At 43.0% G+C, this 25,090-nt stretch overlaps 1 protein-coding gene across 1 annotated transcript in view; it reads left to right on the top strand.

Annotated features, from left to right (window-relative positions):
• Nucleotides 1-1,728: 1,728 nt before the first annotated feature.
• The window catches only part of LOC124593849 (neuroligin-2-like), a gene marked incomplete at its 3' end in the record, with an annotated part of 358,509 nt that continues 335,147 nt past the window's right edge, over nt 1,729-25,090 (top strand). Inside the window, exons 1-2 of the mRNA XM_047132197.1 lie at nt 1,729-1,738; nt 2,136-2,291. Of these exons, the coding sequence (XP_046988153.1) occupies nt 1,729-1,738; nt 2,136-2,291 (166 nt within the window). The remainder of the gene's footprint in view (nt 1,739-2,135; nt 2,292-25,090) is intronic.

Here is a 25,090-nt window from a genome sequence, read left to right as displayed (position 1 = left end):
CCTTATACTTTTTCATCCAGTCGCTTACATAGAATTATATTCTGGGATAAATCATCGTTAGAGAAGTTTTCATTTCCAAAAATCGTATCATAAGATTAATGTGCGGAGATCACCAAGGATAGTTTTACTGACAACTGTTTACGTTCACTGGTATTTTTTTTCTTTTAGTCACTATCACTTTAAGACGCCTTTAATCGTGACTTCTTTCGGCCAGACATAGGCCAAACTTTAGATAAGAACGTGCATGTATCGTGTACTTCAGTTCACGATGTGTGTCTTAAAATTTACGAATTCTAAAAGAGGCAAGAGCATGACCAATCACAATTTAAGACGCACCTATTATTATGCCAAAAAGAAATTAGATCTCACCATGATAGAAAGTCGTTTTCCACAAAAACTGTTCAGGGAATTTGGCAGTGGCACTACTTTTCTCATAAAATTTCTTGTCAGTGTAAGTACAATAGTAGAAAAGTTCGGAGAAGTGCACCGACGTTTCCGTGCAGATGTAACTGTGAAAGTAAATAGTTCACTCATCCTGCAATCGAGAAATTCGACTGTTTTTGCACGATATCGTCCTAGGAATTCCAAGGCTTTTGAAATGCCAGAAAAATATTTTTCCATTTGATATTGGTAGCTGAATGGTCAGCGTGACGGATTGTCAATCCTCTGGGTCGGGTTCGATTCCCGGCTGGGTCGGGGAATTTTCTCCGCCCAGGGACTGGGTGTTGTGCTGTCATAATCATCGTCATCGACTGCAGGTCGCCGAAGTGGCGTCACATTGAAAGACAGGCACCCTGCGAACGGCCTGCCCGTTGGGGGGCCCTAGCCATACGATTAAATAAAATAAATTACAGATGAACGGTTTTCGGACTTTTTTCAATTTCTTGCTCAGTGAAACGGTGATTCTTGGGAAGTCAACAGGAAGTACCCTAAAGAGTTTGACGAATGAGTTAGCGAGTATGAAAGTATGTGACATAAATGGCCGTATCTTTTCATCGTATTGACTTCGAAGCTTAAAGTTTGTACACCGCCAAAGGACAATAAACCTCTGTATGTGACAAGCTTCAGCTTGATACGTCAACCGCCGGCCGCGGTGGTCTCGCGGTTCTAGGCGCTCAGTCCGGAGCTGCGCGACTGCTACGGTCGCAGGTTCGAATCCTGCCTCGGGCATGGATGTGTGTGATGTCCATAGGTTAGTTAGGTTTAAGTAGTTCTAAGTTCTAGGGGACTGATGACCACTGATGTTAAGTCCCATAGTGCTCAGAGCCATTTGAACCATTTGATACGTCAACCCGCTCATGAGAGAATGGTGTCTCAATAGACGGACAGATATACAAACGAACATATGACAAAATAAATGCTTTTTTGTGTGATATAAATTAACTCTTTTTGGATTTTTTTACCTGTATCTGTGCTGTCAAACCTTGCTTCTCACCAAATGTAATGATTCTAGATCAACGAAACGTACCACAAGGTTTTGATGAGTGAGTTTGCGAGTATGAAACTATCTTTTCATTGCACTGACCTACGAGCTTCAACTATTTACGCCATCAGGGGACCGTATACCTTTGAATGTGACATAAACGTCATTTCGTTACGTCTAATAGTTCCTGAGAAAAGGGATTTTTAACAGTCGGACGGACTGACAGATAGGCAGACAGTCCGATGAACAGCAAAGTGATCCCATTCGGGTTCTGATTTTAGCGACTGAGGTACGGAACTCCAAAAATGAGCATCAGTGCTCATTGATAACATGAGCTTTAGTCCTACACTCTCTCTCTCTCTCTCTCTCTCTCTCTCTCTCTCTCTCTCTCTCTCTCTCTCCTTAGCGGTCTTTCCTTTTAGCTCATGAGCTATGTACACCAGCGAGCGGTCCGCGGTGGCTGAGCGGTTCTAGGCGCTTCAGTCCGGAACCGCGCGACTGCTACGGCCGCAGATTCGAATCCTGCCTCGGGCATGGATGTGTGTGATGTCCTTAGGTTAGTTAGGTTTAAGTAGTTCTAAGTTCTAGGGGACTGATGACCTCCGATGTCGAGTCCCATAGTGCTCAGAGACATTTGAACCATTTTTTTACACAAGCGAATCTGGCTGCGCTTGCATCAGCTGAGACATCTTTGTTTGGTGCGTTGTTGCAGTTGGCCCCGTGGAGGCCATGCAGCGGCACCCCGTGATGGTGTACGTGCACGGAGAGTCCTTCGAGTGGAACTCCGGCAACCCTTACGACGGCAGCGTCCTCGCCAGCTACGCCGACCTTGTCGTCGTCACGCTCAACTACCGCCTCGGCATCCTGGGTGAGTACCACTTGTTTACTGGGCATATGCGGTCGCCACCGTAATACATTGATCCAACGGGCTGGTGTTTGTCTAATTCGCTCTCGGCCACGGAGGTGGCGCTAATGATGTCACATCCAGCTTCTAACCTCCAAGTACACGAGCTGTTTCTGGTAATGTACAGTCACATGTGGGGTCTAGAAGTACCCTAACAGTGTTTAGGTGTGCTTACAAGTTCCTTTCTTTCTATCTCGGGCCTTTGTCCCGCTCCAACGTGGGGTCGGCTTTGTTATGACCGATTTGGCAGTGTTAATTGCAGAGGGTGGCCGGATCCCCTTCCTGCCGCCACCCCGAGCCCCCCAGAACGGAAGTAGTCTACCCCAGCTGTCTGCGTCGAGTGTAAGTCATGAAATAGTGCGAACGTTTGCAAATGTCTGTGCGCCGTGTAACTGAGGCGGAACTTGGGGACCAGCCCAGTATTAACCTAGCGGGATTGGAAAACCGCCTAAACCCATATCCAGGCTGGCCGGCATACGGGCCCTCGTCGTTAATCCGCTGGGCGGATTCGATCCGGGGCCGGCGCGCTGACCCAAGTCCAGGAAGCAGTGCATTAGCGCTCTCGACTACCCTGGCTGGTATTTTAGGTGTGCTTACAAGTAATTACTGGAAATAACTTGGATATTTTTATGTTTACGCAATAAAAAACAACGTATTTATTATTTCAGTCGTTTATTGTCCTTATATTAATCAATCTTATCAGAAACTTTAAGCCATTTACAAAAACATGTCATTTTGGATTTCTGTTTGTATAGCTCAGTTAAAATGACATAAAAATCAACAAATACTAACTTCTAACTAAACTTTTTTTTTTATTTTGTACGGAATTGGAGCATAAAATCAAATGAAAATTATAAAACAGAAAAAACTAACAAGACAAAAAATTACACCACATTATGTGCCTACAAAATCGTTCGTTTCCTTTGGCTTCACAGGACAAACAAAAATCGATTGCCTTCGAATGAGGCTTTCAAATACATTGTTTGCAAGTGTTACGTGTTGGAGAGCTCTTTTTATCTTTCGATCTTGGGCAAATATAACAGCTTCACTTTTTAGAAGCACTAGGACCAGGCTCATTGCACTAGGCGTTGAAAACATTTGTTCTCTACCAACCAATTTGCACATAATTTCCTGTTCACTTTGGTCAGCTTTGGGTTATTTTCTAATCTCCTGCAAACGTATGGCTTTACAAGACTCATTGCTGTGGACTTCATGTATTCTCTTCTGCTGACTTATTTATTTGGATTAGAACCGACCCAAAGAACATAACCGTTAGCAAGAGAAATATTTAGCATTGCAGCAAAGATTGCGTTCGTCTATCTCCCTGTCCTACGTGAGCAAGAGTAATTTGAGCATTTCAAATCCAAGGCATCAACTCCTCCCTTAGTCGCATTGTAGAAGTATATAATTGCAGGTTTCTTCGATTGTTGATTTACAGACACTTCGTGATGCATGGAAGATAGTAAAACTACACTTTTATACTTCTTTGGAACGAATGATACCAAGGTCTTGTCCCGAACAAATCCAAATAATGATGCTTCAGTGAGTCTTCTTTTATCAGACAAAAACTGACGAGGAATTTCTCGTTTGTTTTTTCGTACAGTACCCACGTATGTTAGTCCTCGTTTCAATAATTCGTCTACTAACTCAACATACGTAAACCAACTGTCTCCAGTGATATTCCTATTAGTTCCATAAAATGGCTCTGCAAGTTTTAGCACATCCTGTGTTGGTACTATGAAAGGGATATTTCTTTGGGTAAGCGGTTTTCCAGAGTATATAAATGCATTACATAAGTAATGAGTTTTCGCATCGCAAATATACTGCATTTACAGGCCATATTTTCCTGGTTTACTTTTGATAAACATTCTTAATGAGCACCTTCCTCGAAATTTTATCAACATTTCATCAACATATAAATATTCTAAACAAGAATAGTTCGCGCTACAATTGCTAATAATCTTTTCAAAAATTCCTCGTATCAAAGCCAGTTTATCTGTAGATTTTCCTTCTTCTCGAGTGCTGATTTTTTTTTTTTTTTTTAATTTATTTGTTATGGTTTTAGGGTGCAAAACTGCTTCGGTCATTAGCGGCCGACGTCGTGTGTTGATGTCATCCAAGTTTACATTGAAATGAATGAATAAAAATCTGTTTATCCCCATTACACCTCGAAAAATGTCTCATCCAGTAAAATTAGTCGCCCATAGAGATCTAACATTTTCATGATTTGACTTGAATATCTACAGATCTCTAACATTTTCATGATTTGACTCGAATATCGACATAAAGACACTTGGTTCAAGAATCATAAAATAAGGTTGTATACATGGAAGAAGCCTCGAGATACTGAAAGGTTGCAGATAGATTATATCATGGTAAGACACAGATTTAGGAACCAGGTTTTAAATTGTAAGACATTTCCAGGGGCAGATGTGGACTCTGACCACAATATCTTGGTTATGAACTGCAGATGAAAACTGAAGAAACTGCAAAAAGGTGGGAATTTAAGGAGATGGGACCTGGATAAATTGAAAGAACCAGAGGTTGTAGAGAGTTTCAGGGAGAGCATTAGGGAACGATTCACAAGAATGGGGGAAAGAAATGCAGTAGAAGAAGAATGGGTAGCTTTGAGGGATGAAGTAGTGATGGCAGCAGAGGATCGAGTAGGTAAAAAGACGAGGGCTAGTAGAAATCCTTGGGTAACAGAAGAAATATTGAATTTAATTGATGAAAGGAGAAAATATAAAAATGCATAAATGAAGCAGGCAAAAAGGAATACAAACGTCTCAAAAATGAGATCGACAGGAAGTGCAAAATGGCTAAGCAGGGATGGCTAGAGGACAAATGTAAAGATGTAGAGGCTTATCTCACTAGGAGTGAGATAGATACTGCCTACAGGAAAATTAGAGAGACCTTTGGAGATAAGAGAACCACTTGTATGAACATCAAGAGCTCAGATGGAAACCCAGTTCTAAGCAAAGAAGGGAAAGCAGAAAGGTGGAAGTAGTATATAGAGGGTCTATACAACGGCGATGTACTTGAGGACAGTATTATGGAAATGGAAGAGGATGTAGATGAAGATGAAATGGGAGATACGATACTGCGTGAAGAGTTTGACAGAGAACTGAAAGACCTGAGTCGAAACAAGGCCCCCGGAGTAGACAACATTCCATTGGAACTACCGACGGCCTTGGGAGAGCCACTCCTGACAAAACTCTACCAGCAGGTGAGCAAGATGTATGAAACAGGCCAAATACCCTCAGATTTCAAGAAGAATATAATAATCCCAATCCCAAAGAAAGCAGGTGTTGACAGATGTGAAAATTACCGAACAATCAGTTTAATAAGCCACAGCTGCAAAATACTAACACGAATTCTTTACAGACGAATGGAAAAACTGGTAGAAGCTGACCTCAGGGAAGATCAGTTTGGATTCCGTAGAAATATTGGAACACGTGAGGCAATACTGACCCTACGACTTATCTTGGAAGCTAGATTAAGGAAAGGCAAACCTACGTTTCTAGCATTTGTAGACTTAGACAAAGCTTTTGACAATGTTGACTGGAATACTCTCTTTCAAATTCTAAAGGTGGCAGGGGTAAAATACAGGGAGCGAAAGGCTATTTACAATTTGTACAGAAACGAGATGGCAGTTATTAGAGTCGAGGGACATGAAAGGGAAGCAGTTGTTGGGAAGGGAGTAAGACAGGGTTTTAGCGTCTCCCCGATGTTATTCAATCTGTATATTGAGCAAGCAGTAAAGGAAACAAAAGAAAAATTCGGAGTAGGTATTAAAATCCTTGGAGAAGAAATAAAAACTTTAAAGATTCGCCGATGATATTGTAATTCTGTCAGAGACAGCAAAGGACTTGGAAGAGCAGTTGAATGAAATGAATAGCGCCTTGAAAGGAGGATATAAGATGAACATCAACAAAAGCAAAACGAGGATAATGGAATGTAGTCGAATTAAGTCGGGTGATGCTGAGGGAATTAGATTAGGAAATGAGACACTTAAAGTGGTAAAGGAGTTTTGCTATTTGGGGAGCAAAATAACTGATGATGGTCGAAGTAGAGAGGATATAAAATGTAGACTGGCATTGGGAAGGAAAGCGTTTCTGAAGAAGAGAAATTTGTTAACATCGAGTTTAGATTTAAGTGTCAGGAAGTCATTTCTGAAAGTATTTGTATGGAGTGTAGCCATGTATGGAAGTGAAACATGGATGATAAATAGTTTGGACAAGAAGAGAATAGAAGCTTTCGAAATGTGGTGCTACAGAAGAATGCTGAAGATTAGATGGGTAGATCACATAACTAATGAGGAAGTATTGAATAGGATTGGGGAGAACTTTGTGGCACAGCTTGACCAGAAGAACGGATCGGTTGGTAGGACATGTTCTGAGGCATCAAGGGATCACCAATTTAGTATTGGAGGGCAGCGTGGAGGGTAAAAATCGTAGAGGGAGACCAAGAGATGAATACACTAAGCAGATTCAGAAGGATGTAGGTTGCAGTAGGTACTGGGAGATGAAGAAGCTTGCATGGAGAGCTGCATCAAACCAGTCTCAGTACTGAAGACCACAATAATAAATAAATGCTATGTAGAAGCACGCGTGGGGTCTACAGGTGACCCAACAATGAAAAACAGGCACTTACTGTTGCGAGAGCGCGGCGCACGTCCACCTATTGCAAGCGTCAGCGGCACACTGAGAATACCTGCAATGACCGAGTCTGTGGTGCGCCAAAAATGGGAATTATAAACCAAATATGTAGCATGGGGTCCGCTGAGACCCCACCCGTTTAGTTGAAGTTTGAAAACCATTCAAAAGACAAGATTGCACAAAATATTTTTTTATTCAAGACATCCAGTTTCAACAGTCTTAGCTTTCATTTTCAGATCGTAAACTTTTTTTGGTCGTTAATCATGTTCATTTTATCCTGAGCCCCCGCACAAGATATCAAGTGGATACAATGCAGCAGCTTTGCTGCACGCAGTTTTGAGCGTTACCGGAATGTAGTTAAACTATTGGGCTGTAAATTGTATTACGTTATATACTGCACTGTAATAGGAATAAATTAATCTCTGCTGCAGTTATGAAGTTGATTAAAATATTCCATTTAAAGCAGATGAAGCCAATAAACCTAAAGTAACAAATACGGATAAACTAAGGTACACGTATTTCTGTTCGTAATCACGTCAACTGACAATAACTTCATTTCAAAGGAATACTTCATTTTTTTTATTTTGAGCAGGAATATATATATATATATATATATATATATATATATATATATATATGTAAAGCTGATTAATATCGTTATTTTAAATACAGGTACTGTACGGAATATGTTCATAAGCACCAAACGTTTTCAGGAAGTGAACGTAGGTACAATAACTAATGTAATCTTTTGTCACAAAGTCTCGAACGGCACACTCTTCTCCGTCCGCTGCCACAGAAAACAGACTACCAGAAGGAACAGACGGATATTTACAAGCCGCACAGGCCGGCCGCGGTGGTCTAGCGGTTCTAGGCGATCAGTCCGGAACCGCGCGACTGCTACGGTCGCAGGTTCGAATCCTGCCTCGGGCATGGATGTGTGTGATGTCCTTAGGTTAGTTAGGTTTAAGTAGTTCTAAGTTCTAGGGGACTGATGACCACAGATGTTAAGTCCCATAGTGCTCAGAGCCATTTGAACCATTTGAACAAGCCGCACAATGTAGAACAGGATACACTGTCTCTGTCCTTCCAGAATTGCAGAGATGATTTTCAGGTGATTACAGATTGGTGCAAATAGAGCGTAACTGGTGAAACTAAACGTGGCTTTTTGCTGTTATACTGTGGTACAGCTCTGCTCCTACTGTACTGAAACTAACGTCTCATGAGTGCTTCATAAATCATCTCTTGCAGTAGCCAGTAATTCTACTTGTGATTCTTGAATTCTGCTACTTTCTGTGCCGGCTTCTCTTGAACAATAGAAGACTTCTCCACACTACGTATGAGCCAATAATGTCAGATCGCTGATGTTAGCAGCAATCTTGAACAGAACACAGTCGACATGAAATTTTCCGACTTGTGTCGACATACTTTAGTGTATTAACTAGGGACAGCCATATTTCTTTCCATAATGAAGCTATTGTCAGCAAGTCAACACTCTACAGTGGTCACTATATTGTACTTTTAAATAGTTGTTTCTATTTGCCGATAATGAGTGATCTCATTCTTTGAATATGCGCAAATAAGAACAGCCTTTCTTTACTATTATTACGTCTGGTGGTATGAAGTGCTTCCGTCGCAGCTGCGTCACCATGAACAGCGTTTCCTCGTATCCCTTACTGATGTTTAAATCGATTCAGTCATCCTGGTGAAGCGTTAATTTTTTTTCGAGCTTAAGAATTACGTGGTTCATGGTGTGGGTTCCTGTAGTCATGTCCTAGTTCATGAACCACGGGCAACGTATGAGTGGCCAAGTAAGTGGTCCCGACAGTCGGGATACCAGTCACGTTGGAATAAGGCTGGGCATCTCGGACATATTCTGAGTCGTGGTCACCTTTGTGCTCATACGGCAAAGACTACCAAATCCACTGGTTAGTTCCTCAACCGTTGGGAGTAAAACCCTATGGGACTCTGGGCAAGTAAGGCTAGCAACCTGCTTCCCTGGTACCCTGGTACTTTAAATATGATGCTGGCAACAGTCAGAGCAAAATGCCTCGGACATTTGGAGGTGACGGAGTCCCACCTCTAACTGACAAACCAGGGACTCCCAAGATACGACTTGGCAAACAAATGGTAATGAGATGGGGAGCTATTAATATCAATGGGGGCTACTCTGGGAAGAAGGTAGAGCTGGCAGAGGCTGCAAGTAAGATGGGGCTGGACGTCTTAGCTGTTAGTGACATTCGGGTAAGGGGTGAGAAAGAAGAGGAAGTGGGAGAATACAAGGTCTACCTTTCAGGAGTCAAGGCAGGAATAGCACAATGGGGTGTGGGGCTTTACATCAGGAAAGAAATGGAACCCAGCGTAGTTGCAATAAGGTATGTAAACGAACGACTGATGTGGATAGATTTGACAGTGTCTAGCAAGAAAATTAGGATTGTCAGTATATTCGCATTGTGAAGGGACAGATCAAGATAAGATGGATAGTTTTTATGAGGCACTCAGTGGTGTAGTTGTTAGAGTAAAGGACAAGGACAGTGTTCTGGTCATGGGTGATTTTAACGCCAGGATTGGAAATCGAACAGAAGGGTATGAAAAGGTTATGGGTAAATTTGGAGAGGATATGGAGGCCAACAGGAACGGGAAACAACTCTTGCATTTCTGTGCCAGTATGGGCTTAGTAATCACAAACTCCTTTTTTAAACATAAGAACATTCACCGGTATACTTGGGAAGGCAGGGGAACCAGATCTGTCATCGACTATATAATAATAGATCAGGAATTCAGGAAGGCTGTGAGGGACACACGTGTATTCAGGGGATTCTTTGATGACACTGATCATTATTTAATCTGCAGTGAAATTGGGATTGTGAGGCCGAAAGTGCAGGAGGTCAGGTCCATATGTAGGAGTATAAGAGTGGAGAAACATCGGGAAAAGGAAGTCAGGCACATGTACATAACAGCGATCTCAGAAAGGTACCAGTTAGTTGAATGTAGTCAATTACAGTCATTGGAAAAGGAATGGACAAGGTACAGGGACACAGTACTAGAAGTGGCTAAAGATTGTCTTGGAACAGTAGTGTGTAAAAGTTGGATGAAGCAAACAGCTTGGTGAAATGACACAGTCAAGGCAGCCCGTAAAAGGAAAAAGAAGGCGTATCAAAAATGGCTACATACTAGAACTCAGGTAGACAGAGAAAGTTATGTTGAAGAAAGAAACAAAGCCAAACAGATAATTGCAGCATCCAAGAAGACATCTTGGGAAGACTTTGGCAACAGGTTGGAGACTATGGGTCAAGCTGCTGGAAAACCATTCTGGAGTGTAATTAGCAGTCATCGAAAGGGAGGTAAGAAAGAAATGACAAGTATTTTGGACAGGTCAGGAAAACTGCTGGTGAATCCTGTTGATGCCTTGGGCAGATGGAGGGAATATTTTGAAGGGTTGCTCAATGTAGGTGAAAATTCGATCAGTAATGTTTCTGATTTCGAGGTAGAATGGGATAGGAATGATGATGGAAATAGGATCACATTTGAGGAAGTGGAGAAAATGGTCAATAGATTGCAGTGCAATAAAGCAGCTGGGGTGGATGAAATTAAGTCGGAACTCATCAAATACAGTGGAGTGTCAGGTCTTAAATGGCTACACAGGATAATTGAAATGGCCTCCGAGTCGGGACAGGTTCCATCAGACTGGACAAAAGCAGTAATCACACCAGTCTTTAAACATGGAAACAGAAAGGATTGTAACAACTACAGAGGTATCTCTTTAATCAGCGTTGTGGGTAAAATCTTCTCAGGTATTGTTGAAAGGAAAGTGCGAGTATTAGTTGAGGACCAATTGGATGAAAATCAGTGTGGGTTTAGGCCTCTTAGAGGTTGTCAGGACCAGATCTTTAGCTTACGGCAAATAATGGATAAGTGTTGTGAGTGGAACAGGGAATTGTATCTATGCTTTATAGATCTAGAAAAGGCATATGACCGGGATCCTAGGAGGAAGTTATTGTCTGTTCTACGAGATTATGGAATAGGAGGCAAACTTTTGCAAGCAATTAAAGGTCTTTACATGGATAGTCAGGCAGCAGTTACAGTTGACGGTAAATTGAGTTCATGGTTCAGAGTAGTTTCAGGGGTAAGACAAGGCTGCAACCTGTCTCCACTGTTGTTCATATTATTTATGGATCATGTGTTGAAAACAATAGACTGGCTGGGTGAAATTAAGATATGTGAACACAAAATAAGCAGTCTTGCATATGCGGATGACTTAGTTGTGATGGCAGATCCGATTGAAAGTTTGCAAAGTAATATTTCAGAGCTAGATCAGAAATGTAAGGACTATGGTATGAAGATTAGCATCTCCAAAACGAAAGTAATGTCAGTGGAAAGGAAATATAAACGGATTGCGTGCCAAATAGGAGGAACAAAGTTAGAACAGGTGGACGGTTTCAAGTACCTAGGATGCATATTCTCACAGGATGGCAACATAGTGAAAGAACTGGAAGCGAGGTGTAGCAAAGCTAATGTAGTGAGCGCTCAGCTACGATCTACTCTCTTCTGCAAGAAGGAAGTCAGTACCAAGACTAAGTTTTCTGTGCACCATTCAATCTTTCGACCAACTCTGTTATATGGGAGCGAAAGCTGGGTGGATTCAGGTTACCTTATCAACAAGGTTGAGGTTACGGATAAGAAAGTATCTAGGATGATTGCAGGTACTAGTAGATGGGAACAATGGCAGGAGGGTGTCCACAATGAGGAAATCAAAGAAAAACTGGTAATGAACTCTATAGATGTAGCAGGCAGGGGGAACAGGCTTAGATGGTGGGGTCATGTTACACGCATGGGAGAAGCAAGGTTACTCAAGATACTCATGGGTTCAGCAGTAGAGGGTAGGAGGAGTCGGGGCAGGCCAAGGAGAAGGTACCTGGATTCGGTTAAGAATGATTTTGAAGTAATAGGTTTAACATCAGAGGAGGCACCAATGTTAGCACTGAATAGGGGATCATGGTGGAATTTTATAAGGGGGCTATGCTCCAGACTGAACGCTGAAAGGCATAATCAGTCGTAAATGATGATGATGATTAAGAATTACGTGGAACTCCCCTGCTTTCTGTATTAACGTCACACTAGATAAGGGACCTCATCCTGCTCTCTTCTGCTGGAAGTACAGGTTTATTGGTTCCTCTTCGTACGCGCAAGTTGGAGTTTCGAGCCTTGGCTCCCAGATTTGATTGCAAAATTTAGTAGCCTCTCTCTCTCTCTCTCTCTCTCTCTCTCCGTCTCGCCGTACGCCCATGTCACAAATCTCTGAAACTTTTCCTGCAGGTACACCGTTATCTAATTTATCTAAAACTTCTGACTTATTATCGATTGTTAAAAATACACGTTTGTGTTTGCCATCTTCCTAGAAAATGTAAACCGTCCATTAATTCAGGAACGACAAGGAATAAGCTATACATTGTCTCACTGTCTTAGGAATATTCTAGAATCTACAGTATTACACTACGTGATCAAAAGTATCCGGACACCCCCAAAAACATAAGTTTTTCATATTAGGTGCACTGTGCTGCCACCTACTGCCAGGTACCCCATATCATCGATCTCAGAAGTCATTAGACATCTTGAGAGAGCAGAATGGGGCGCTCAGCGGAACTCACGCACTTCGAAGTGTTTAGGTGATTGGGTGTCACTTGGGTCATACGTCTGTACGTGCTACTTCCACACTCCTAAACATCCCTAGGTCCACAGTTTCCGATGTGATAGTGAAGTGGAAACGTGAAGGGACTCATACAGCACAAAATTCTACAGGGCGACCTCGTCTGTTGACTGACAGACCCCGCCGACAGTTGAAGAGGGTCGTGACGTGTAGTGGGCAGACCATCACACAGGAATTCCAAACTGCATCAGGATCCACTGTAAGTGCTATGACAGTTAGGTGGGAGGTGAGAAAATCTGGATTTCACGCTCGAGCGGCTGCTCATAAGCCACACATCACCCCGGTAAATACCAAACGAAGCCTCGCTTGGTGTAAGGAGCGTAAATGTTTGACGGTTGGACGATGGAAAAGAGCAAAAACGTTGTGTGGAGTGACGATTCACGGTACACAGTGCGGCGATCCGATGGCAGGGTGTGGGTATGGCGAATGCCCGGTGAACGTCACCTGCCAGCGTGTGTACTGCCAACAGTAAAATTCGGAGGTTGTGGTTTTATGGTGTGGTCGTGTTTTTCGTGGAGGGGGCTTGCATCCCACGTTGTTTTGCGTGATACTATCACAGCACAGGCCTACACTGATGTTTTAAGCACCTTGTTGCTTCCCACTCTCTCTTTCCATCTTTCCAAGTATTGCGGGGTTTGCTGTCATGGTTAACCGGATTTGGCATGTTAATTTTAAGGGGTGGCCGGATGCCCTTCCTGTCGCCACCCCGTTCCCCCCCCCCCGCCGCCACCCTGCCCCCCCCCCCCCCCCCCCCGGGACGGAATGTGTGTACCCCCAAGTCTCTGCGTCTAGTGTAATCCATGGAGCAGTGCTAGCGTGTTTCAAATGTCTGTGAGTCGTCACCTGTTGATAATGCACGGCCTGTGGCGGAGTGATTACACGATAATAACATCCCTGTAATGAACTGACCTGCACAGAGTCCTGACCTGAATCCTATACAACAGCTTTGGGATGATTTGGAAAGCCGATTTTGTGCCAGGGCTCACCGACCGATATCGATACCCCTTCTCAGTGGATCACGCGGTGAAGAATGGGCTGCCGTTCCCTAATAAACCTTCCAGCACTTGATTCAATGTATGCCTGCTAGAGTGGAAGCTGCCATCAAGGCTAAGGGTGGCCCAACACCATATTGAATTCCAGCTTTATCGATGGAGGGCGCCACGAACTTGTAAGTCATTTACAGCCAGTTTTGATCACATAATGTCGGTAACTAGAAAAGTACGACCGATGGTGCATTTCTCCATGCGATATTTAATAGTGTCCCTTCAATTAATACCACTATAGAACAAGAACTCGCGAATAGAACCGTCAGAGATGATAACGTAAATCACATTCTTTTACTATCGGTTGTAGTTGGATTAGAAATGATAAAACTTTATCTCCCAGGGATCGGGCTAGGCAAACATTTAGACAAGGAAGCGGACGTAGACATTTTACAAGTGTACAGTCATCGCATTTCCCTGAAGATGAAACGGGAAACAACGGGAAAATATTTCAAGGATACCTGACGCTGGGACAGGGGTCCACATCGTCTTCCGGAGGTAAATCACGACGGAAATATCCGTTGTAATTACAAAAGATTACTTCAAGCAACAGTTTTCATTTGTTCAAAAATCACTGAACTGTACACGGATAATAAGCAAACCGGATAATCCGAATCCTGATCATCGGTATCTTGTAATATTAGTATAAACAATAATAATAATGATGATGATGATGGTAATAATAATAACAATAATAATAATATTACTAGGCCCGGCCCCCAGGGGCTCAGCATTCATTTGCTGGATACGGGCTTGGCGACCCCGGGGTCCCTGAGCTGGGGACTGGTAAGCGCCGCCTGTCCTCTGTCACCGTAAGCTCTGGGCATACTTCAACGACCACTGTGCGGCGCGGCGGTGGAATGTTGTGTGTCTCAGGGAGTGGGGATCTTGGCTTGACCGTCCGGATCGCGAGGATGGAATAAACCTCTATAAACAACCCCTCAATCTCAAGGTGTGCTGCGCGCTGATGAGATGCATGGCTGTTGAGTTGGAACAGTCGTTAGCGTGCAACCTCTGGGGAACCTGCCACACCTCAGTTGTATAAGGCTTACCTAGGCACGCGGGGCTCTGTCTAGGTGGACTTGTAGTTCCCTAGCTGCTCGTGGGACTGAGATGGATCCTTCGAAATCCTCTTTTCTTCCTCCCAGCGGAAAGGGTGGGCGGCTGGAAGGTTCTAACACCCAGTCTCTTAAGACGGCTCGTGCAGTCAGTCCCCCTGACTCCGGCGCTTCTTTGAAAAGTCCAGTCTTAGGTAACAGAATGCATTCTGGTAATCCGAATGTGTTTCTCATTGTGAAACGGAAGGAGGGTAGTTTCGAGAAGGTTTCGCCCTTCTATATACAAAAGGGATTGGAGGGAATCTGTGGCTCCTTAAAATCGGTGAAGCGCTTACGTAATGGGACCTTGCTAGTGGAAACTTCCACTTCCCAGCAAGCGACTAAACTGCAGTCTGCTAAATGCCGTGGAGAGTATGCCATAGACACTGAGCTGCACAGCACCTTGAACTACAGCAAAGGTGTTGTGACGTGCCGGGATCTAGTTGACATTCCCAAGGAAGAACTGCAACGTGAGTGGGCTCCGGCAGGTATCGTTGATGTTCAACATATCATGAGGAGGGTTGATGGCAATCTTGTCAAATCCGACTCCTTTATTCTAACCTTCAGTAGCACGAAACTTCCTGAACATGTGAAAGTTGGCTTTCTTCGCCTTAGTGTGAGGCCTTATTTCCCGACCCCAATGCGCTGTTTCAAATGCCAGCGTTTTGAGCATACCACCTTAGGATGCAAAGGCGACGCGACTTGTGGCAACTGTGGTAAAGCTGCTCATGACGGAGTTGGTTGCTCCTCTCCAGCCAAATGTATCAATTGCTCAGGGAACCACCCTGTTTGGAGTAGGGACTGCCGAATATTTTTAGAGGAACGCAAAGTTGACTTCTAGGAAGATGCAGTTCCGCACTGTCGCCTAGAAAAGAAAATACTGATTGTCCGAAAAGATGTGCGACTAGATTGCAGACTGCATGGAAGACACGCCTCAGTATGCATTGCTTAATGAAGCAACCATGTCAAAAGTGAAGTTTACGTCATGCCATAATCAGTTCATCATAAGAATAAACCTGACGTAAACATTGCACTATGTATTCTTCCGCGTTTGCTGGAACCGCAGTTGAATTTCCGTTTCATGTGGGACTGCGGCCAAGCTGTCTCGAGTACTGTGAAGTACGATAATAAGGGTACGTTTTGTGATGTGCGTTAAGCGCACATCGACTTAGCATTATTACAGGACAACAGCTCTACCGGCGCATTTAACTTGGGCAGCACTGGGCGGTCAGCCGCCACAGCTAGGCTGCAGTGAGATGGCCAGCTGTAGTTCACACGTAAAGAGACGAGCAGAGGAGCAATACAGTTTCGAATGTCAATTAATTTTTAAGCAGAATGAAATAATACACAGCAAATCTCCCACAATTCGCTCCTTAGACGACTAGACAAAAATCGCAACACTTTATCGTTCTCAGCTAACGCACTATTGTAGTTAAAAACAAAAATAATGAAATTTCCTGACTGACCCACAGGCTAATTATTCTGCATAAGCTGTGTGTAATGTAAGAGAGTAGTGAAGTATTTCATAGTATAGTTAAATATTGAAGCCACTGAAGGTATTACTTACAGTCAGTCGTCTAGCAATCTGTTAGCTCCTTGCTTATCCGAATCCGAGAAATACATTTCTTTTCTGGAAGTGTCAGCTGCTGCGTTGGTAACGAGCCTATCAACAACAGAATCCACGAAGTCAACCAGGCGCAGCATTTTCTGTTCTTCTTTTGTGACGAGTCGTTCTATATCCCGCCAGCGTTCGGCAGTGACGCGTGAAAAAGCTGCGTGCGTTAGTTCCAGTACGTGTGGGAGCTTAACAGTCTTGTTACTTCTCGGGCCAAATCCCGCAGCTTGGCTCCAGATCAATTCTGTTGGGTTCATATTGTATTGGTACACTAGGAAATGTAAAAATGTAGCATTTGTTTGATGTGCTAGATGCTGTGAAAATGATTGTTTTTCGTGTTTCTAGGATACTTGTCTACCTCTGTGGTATAAGACGATGGACATAGTCCAAATAAAGAGGATTTGTTTTTTTTATTTATGCCTTAAAAATTAAATTGGTATGTTTTCATAATTTAAACAACTTTTATGAACAGTCTTTCATAAATCATCAATAATAAAGAATTTGTATTTGAAATGTAAACAGGAATTTCGCGTCCAGTATGTAATTAGAAACAAGAAGACGTGCATTACAGATAAAAATGATTATGAGTTTTATAATTACGAGATGTAGTTATTTCAAATTGAACGAGGAAAGAAGTTATCTCAGGGAGATTTGAACCAACGCTCGAATAACCGCGTTTGATTTGCATTTCGTTACGCTGCCGACTGCCCTAAACATTTTTTTATGTTTATTTTTTTTATTTCATTGTAGGTTGCTTAATAAACTGCAGAATATACAGCCCTAGAAAAACTTCAAAGCTGATTATCTCCGTAAATTATGAAAAACATTGGGAACAGTCTATTTCTCGGCACTTTTTAACCATGTTCCACGCGCGTGTTTTACTACAGAACAGAAAGCAGCCTCAGCCATTTTCGCACTGCTCATTAACAGGGTGACAATCGGAACACAACGCTGCAGAGGCTGTGACTGTACACGATTTTTGAAATAAAAGCTACATAGCTAAAGTCTGATTAAGAAATACATTTTAATTTCTTAAAGTTTTATTTGACGTAACTTAGTAATAAGATATCTGATACGTAAGTAGGACCTACCTGTATTTCCAAGAACGTAACACCCGTGTACGTGTGCTACAGCTTCTGACCAATCATCGCTTTTGTGGTTGTTTACATCAGGTTTATTCTTATGATCGCGAAAGCGTTACGGAGATGATAGATAAACTCCAGTGGAAGACTCTGCAGGAGAGACGCTCAGTAGCTCGGTACGGGCTTTTGTCAAAGTTTCGAGAACATACCTTCACCGAAGAGTCAAGCAGTATATTGCTCCCTCCTACGTATGTCTCGCGAAGAGACTGTGAGGATAAAATCAGAGAGATTAGAGCCCACACAGAGGCATACGGACAATCCTTCTTTCCACGAACAATATGAGACTGGAATAGAAGGGAGAACCGATAGAGGTACTCAAGGTGCCCTCCGCCACACACCGTCAGGTGGCTTACGGAGTATGGATGTAGATGTAGATGTAGATGATGAACGGAGTATAGCACTCTGTGACAAAACACCTTACCATGTGCGCTTGTCAAGTCTGTTTATAGTATTTAATTCGATGCGCTTAATTTTATTTGGAAATTATTTTCATTACGATATAATACCTCTGTAATTAACATCATGAGTCGTAATGACAGATTTTAATCTCTGGTGCCAATCCATCTCCGACGCTTGTTTTAAATTGATTGCTCAGTTATTATTCGTTTATATGATCAAGAGAGAGCAGTACGAGTTTAGGCTGTTAGTTCCGATATTGCCGTTATGTTACATTGACGAATATCAGAAATTAGACCAGGGGTTTCCTGGGCTACAGTGAAAAAAGACGAGTATTTCTGGGCAGCACATAATTTACGTAACACTATCAATAACTGCTGCGGAAAAAAAGGGAGGGGCGGGGCGCGAATGAGTTGGACCAATCACAGAAGAGAGAATAGTATCGTGTGGTGAGAGTTTCAGATCGAAAATTTTCGGTTTATCATAAATTCACATACACCGCTTTTTTCATTTTATGTTATTTATTTATTTACCTGGTCGTGTGATAGATGTTAGCTTCTTGGGCCGCCACTTGCTTCGAGCCGCATGCGGACCGTGGGCCGCGGGTTGGGGATCCCTGTATTACACCGTTAGCTCGGTACTTGAGCTATCAAACATTTAAACTGCAACGTCGTTATGATATTAAAACAAAGGTAAATAACCCCCATCTCACAGAACTGTTGAATTAATCCTGTTCTATGATTTAGTTTGTGATGTCGACATATTAAGCGACAACTGTTGCAGCGAGGAGTTTTCTGGATATTTTATGATCTGACTTGTGCGTTCATCCTCGCATGCAAGCAGATATAGATTGAAGACTTGCGCAAATAGTAACGAAAATGAAGTTGTTAGAAAAATTCCAACCTAAAGCATATTATTCAAATATTTATCTGTTCTTTTTACTGGTCGTCCAGTTCAATTGAAATCGTATATACGTGATTTTTTACAAATCCTATTACAGGCTTATAGGTGTTCTAGAGAATCTATGTCTGGAAATGTGCCGATTGGATATAAAATAATATTGAGGATCGGATCAGTTTCAAATCTGCCGTTGTATACGTAATAGTTGATCCGCAGAACGCATGTATAGAGAACGTTTTTAATCAGGCAACATTCATGCACCATTTTCATAGGACTACAACAACAGCTGCGAGAAACTGGCATGGTGGCAAATGTACGAGGGTAATCCCAAAAGTAAGGTCTTCTATTTTTTATAAGTACAGAACTCTGTTTGTGTGGCAGTTAATCACACTGTTATGAAGAGTGCTTCACGCGCTGTGTGTAAACATGCGCACACCGCGCTAAGGCGCTCAGTCTTGGCTTGGCAGCTGTTGAGAATGTAGCTCACGTTGGATGTTACCACCAAGTGTGAATTGTGCGCAGTTATTCGGTTTTTGAACACAAAGGGCACTGCGCCAATTGAAATAGATCGCCAATTGACGGAAGTGTATGTTGAGTCGTACATGCATGTCAAAAATGTTCGTAAGTGGTGTTTGCAGCTAGTCGGACCGAAATTCACGACGAACAAAGGAGCGGGAGACCGTCAATTCTGAGACAGTGTTGAAGGTTGACCAAAGCATGCGTGAAGATCGGCGGATCACCCTGGATGATCTCTGCACGTTGGTTCCTGAGGTTTCCCGAAGCACCGCTCACAGAATTTTAACGGAAACATTGAACTACCGGAAGGTGTGCGCAAGATGGTGGCCACGCATGCTGACTGAAGATCACATGCGGCAACGAGTTGATGCTTCCCGCGAATTTCTTCACCGCTTGCAGCCGAACAGGACAACTTTCTGCACTCAGTTGTCACGGGTAACGAAACCTGGGCATACCACTTTGCACCTGAGACCAAGCAACAATCACGACAATGGCGACATCCTTGTTCGCCAAGGCCGCGAAAATTCAAACAAACGCAGTCTGCCGGTAAAGTCATGACAACCGTTTTCTGGGATCGGAAAGAGGTATTGTTGGTCAACTTTAGGCCCTCTGGGACTACAATTAACACTGATAGGTACTTTGAGACTCAGAAAAAACTGAAACGGATAATACAGAACCGGAGAAGAGAAATGTTGAGCAAGGGCGTACACATTCTCCATGACAATGCTCGCCCACACATCGCTCGGCAAACCGTTGCTTTCCTGCAACAGCTTCAGTGAAACATAACCACCCACCCTATACTCGTGACTTGGTGCCGAGTCACTATCCCCTGTTCCCTAGGTTAAAAGAACATTTGGCCGGAAAGCGATTCAGCTCCGACGACGTGATGAAAGAAGAGGTTCATAACTTTCTGAACAGCATGGCGGCGATGTGGTATGACAGGGGCATAAAAAAACTTGCCACAGCGTCTACAAAAATTCTTCAACATAAATGGTGATTATGTCGAAAAATAGCTAAATGTTGTAAACAGTTGTAAACTGATGTAAACTATTGTAGAAATAAACAGGTCTACGCGCTTATAAAAAATAGGAGACTTTACTTTTGGGATTACCCACGTAACTATAAGAGTGTTGACTATGGTGCTCCACGGACGCGCAAAAGGGTTGCGAATGAAAGCGTCTTCAACTAATATCAGGATCGCGGCGTGGGCTCCGTGGACTTTAGGACAGTTGCCGTTTCTGACCCTTTTGCAGGTATCGCAGCTACAGTGGCACTTATGGCCAAAGAGTTTTGCACCGTTGTATTTTCGACCAGAGCTTTACCCACTGTTTCAGCTCCCTTTGATGTGGCAACAGCGAACAGTATTTTTAGCTGTTCTCTTTAAGTTCCTGCATAGACACATCTTCCGAAGTCGGTATATATTCGAAAAAAAAAGTCAAATAATTGTGAAAAGCAAGATTTCAAATATAATTGCTGTTCATTTGCCACGCAACAATTTAACCTCACAAAAAGATAAAATGTGAAGGGATAGTCTTATTAGCAAATGGTCGGAAAAACCAACGCTAACACCTACCAGTTCTGCACCGTGTTGTTTCGACCAGAGCCCCTCCACATCTACTGTGGCTTCTTTCGGGGTCGGAAAAGTCACTGCTTAAATATTGGTGCCCGTAAACACCACGCTGACGTTATGGCTCGCAAATTGCAATATCGGAAAGTACACAACACTACCACGTGTCCTATGTCATTGTCTCCGCGTACCGTGAAGCGGGAGATATGAATGCGATCCGATCTTTAAACTTGAATTTATATCCAAAAGGAATATTTTTGGACTCTGCTTCTTTACCAAAACTGTGTCTACAAAGTCCCCTCTACAACCCCTAGAGGTAACAGGAATTGCGAAACGCTCGACATGTTAACACATCAGCTGCGACCACGTTAAAATAGCGCCACGGAACAGGGACAACAAAGAGATACATCTGGATTAGTGAAACTGCAGGAGAGAATCAGTAACAACGGATTAACGAAGAAGCACGCCCCTGCAAGACGCATGCCCGGGACGACTCCTCTGACCTTTCAGCTAAGTTAAGACGTACGAGCAGCGTTGCGGTTCGGACCCATTCCTCACCTTGGGCTCCCCGCGCTCGTTTTTCTTCTTCGCCAAATCGCCTCGACTACTGCCCCCGTCTCACGCTGCACGGACCTTTCCGGCTACCACAGCCCGTTCAGCTTTCTTGCTAATGAGAATCGCGACCGGACATCTGCATACACGCTACTCTAGCCGTGGTGTCATTATCCTAAGTAAGCAATTGGAAGCCGCCCAAACCCAGCAGTTAGTCGCTTTCGAGACATCCACATTGATCTTTCTTCCAGTTGGAACCGCTCTGCCAAACTGCTGTAGGCAACAAACTCATCGTAGTTTTTTGTGCTTTATCTGACAGAAAATTTATCATTTATTCGTGCCCTCTAATGAGAAATGCTCCGATTATATCAATTAGAAAAATGTAAAGGTGACAGAATCAAACTCACCTGTCAAAAATTTTAACACGAGCTACTCATCTAATACTGACTACTATTTTAATTGCCGGCTTTGGAAATATTCCTGAATTTCTTGAAAAGTAACTTTTATATAGCTTAATGTGGTTCTTATAAATCATTAAATTAAACCAGAAATTAGTTGTCGCTGGTGAAATCTACAAGGACATGAAAAGCATAAAATGAAGTAAATCGGATGTTCATAAATGTCGACTTTGCAAAAGGACATTTTCAAATGATTTTTTGTTTAATTATCCCAGTTTTTGTCCATGGGTTTGACGGCACTAAGTATTACCGCGTACACTGGGAAAATATTAAGAACATTACCCCCTTTATTTCATAGAATTTTCCGAGTGCAGCTGGGACGGGCTCAGTACATGCTCCAGCATTCCGTTCCCCTTTCATCAACTTGTAAATATTCAGTGCAATAATAGAGTACATATACAGTATGGTATAACAAAGTAACATGGATTAATTACATTGTAGATGTGATCTGTTCCACACAAAGAGTATACAAGGTGTGTGAAATGAGAGGCGGCACGCCACTCTTTCACTTTAACTACACTATAGGTAAGATTAATATTCATATTTTACGAGGATAATCACAAAAGTAGGGTCTCCTATTTTTTTATAAGTACATAGACCTGTTTATTTCTACAATGGTTTATATCAGTTTACAGGTTGAACATTTAGCTATTTTTCGACATAATCACCATTTCTGTCGATGCATTTTTGTAGACGCTGGGGCAGTTTTTGAATGCCCATCTCATACCAGCTCACCGCCATGCTGTTCAGAAGGTTATGAACCTCTTCTTTCACCTTGTCGTCGGAGCTGAATCGCTGGGACCACAATTAACGCTGACAGGTACTGTGAGACTGAAAAAACTCAAACAGGCAATTCAGAAACGGAGAAGAGGAATGTTGAGCAAGGGCGCACACATTCTCCATGGCAACGCTCGCCCACACATCGCTCGGCAAACCGTTGCTCTCCTGTAACAGTTTCAGTGGAAAATAATCACCCACCCACCCTATAGTCCTGCACTTGGCGCCCAGTGACTATCACCTGTTCCCTAGATTAAAAGAACATTTGGCCGGAAAGCGATTCAGCTCCGACGAGGTTCATAACTTTCTGAACAGCATGGCGGCGAGCTGGTATGACATGGGCATACAAAAACTGTCACAGCGTCTACAAAAATGCATCGACAGAAATGGTGATCATGACGAAAAATAGCTAAATGCTCATTATGTAAACTATTGTAGAAATAAACAGGTCTATGTACTTAAAAAAATTGGAGACCTTACTTTTGGGATTACCCTCGTACATCGGGATGTTCCTCAGTACTACATTGGATATCTGTGGTTTATGACATTTTTACATGAGGTAATTGTGGGCAGACTGTTAATATAACTGCATGTGTAGCCTGTGTAGAACTTGTACCTGATGGGCCATAGTGGAGGCGACGCAGAGCAGGGAGAAAGATGGACAGCGGGTTATGAATGTTGTGTCCAGCGACCTGGCTGTGCAAGTGATTTGGGGGGAGGAATTTTTTGTGAATTATACTCCCCTGTTAGCACGAAGGTTCGAAGCAGGATTGTGGTGATTTGCAATACATTTCATCTGGGCCAGGCAACAGACCATTGCGAAGGCATATCTAGTTGGTGGTAAGTGGGTGGAGGAAGCCATTTTAGAGATACTGCTCTAATCTGAGCTTTTGTGCAAACAGTGGGACGGTCATAAAACTTTAAGCATTCTAATGTTACAAGCTGGGACGATATGAAGAGAATGGCTGGTGCACGTGTTTCGTGGAGGTAAGATTGTAACTCTCCTGACGCCAGGAAGTCGCCAGGTTCTTTTAGCGTGGGGCAAGAACATGAATTTCACGGGCGCAACTGCCTGGGAAGCTTTTACAGCCTCCTTTTAGAAATTGGAAGTGGACAGCCTGAAAGGTCCCGTTTAGGTAGACGTTTCTTGCCGAAACATGGCCGTGCTTACCTTGAAAACAGCGCCTCTCAAGTATAAAATATTTTTTCAGACGTTTTGAATCACTGATTGGCTCTAGTCAGGATATGCAAAGCAGAGGCTTACTCCCACAGTGTGTGATCCCTGGTGTTGTGTCCGGATTGGCTACCAGGCCAGTAGAACAGTCAGGAGGGGAGATTCAGTGAGTAGAGGATAGTTCAATTGGTTTGTAGAACGTGGAAGTGGTTTTTTTTCTTCTGGTTCGGCTCCTGTACCAAGCCTTAGTGGAAAGTGATTATGATTACTTGCCTTCTCCATCTTCTGGTCCTCTGGTGGAGAACTTCAGGTCTTTTCCATAGTGGGTGACACTGGTGGTCTACAGCTTGTGGTGGACTATGAGCCAGTGGCAGTCTTTAACTGTACCAACAGTGGAACTGAGTATCGTCTCGGACGTATTGTTTGTCACGAGGGTGAATTTATTCGTCCTGAGAAGGCCGTCTGACGTTTGACAACTCCAGCACGCGCCATCGTACCTGTGAGTCAAATTGGTTTTGTCAAACCAGCCAATGAGTGCACCTCACGCTGAAATATGCTTGAATTTCAGGGCTCTGATAGGCAAGTTTTCCATCTTTTAATAATTAGAACGTCAGTCCACGTAGTTCGCAAATTTTCGTGGACGCCTCACAGCATTTACAGCTGCCGAATCGCTCCTCTCCCGCAGCGCCTGAATCAAGGTGAAAGGGTAAAGCATTGTTGCACAGGCGTAGGATTGTTAAATGATATTCACAGCTCCCTGATCTCCGTGAACTATATTTTGTATGTACTTGGTCGTAGCCATTTCCATTTGAACAGAATTCGGCCTCAGAGTGGGTTCATGTAAACAGAATTTGATTGCGTTGTAAAAGGCATTAATTCGTGGGATGATTTGTATAGCTTCCACCCCAATGATTTCTTTGCCAACCACGTACAATCCCTTATGTGATCTATGATTGTCAATATTTTTGTAAACTTAAATACGCCACTGTTCTCATTCATACGCCTTCAATTATTCACTGTCTTTATTTTATCGTGGTGATACATGGATACACCAGCAATTCAAAATTCGATCGTATTAAATTACTTAAATTGATTGTTAATTTGAGTTCTGAAAGTGACTGTAGACATAGGCAACAAGAGTGCCGTGAGTAGATTCACTAATTT

Source organism: Schistocerca americana, chromosome 2 (genome assembly GCF_021461395.2).
Source record: "Schistocerca americana isolate TAMUIC-IGC-003095 chromosome 2, iqSchAmer2.1, whole genome shotgun sequence".
NCBI lineage: Eukaryota > Metazoa > Arthropoda > Insecta > Orthoptera > Acrididae > Schistocerca > Schistocerca americana.
This window is presented reverse-complemented; position numbering and strand designations above follow the sequence as displayed.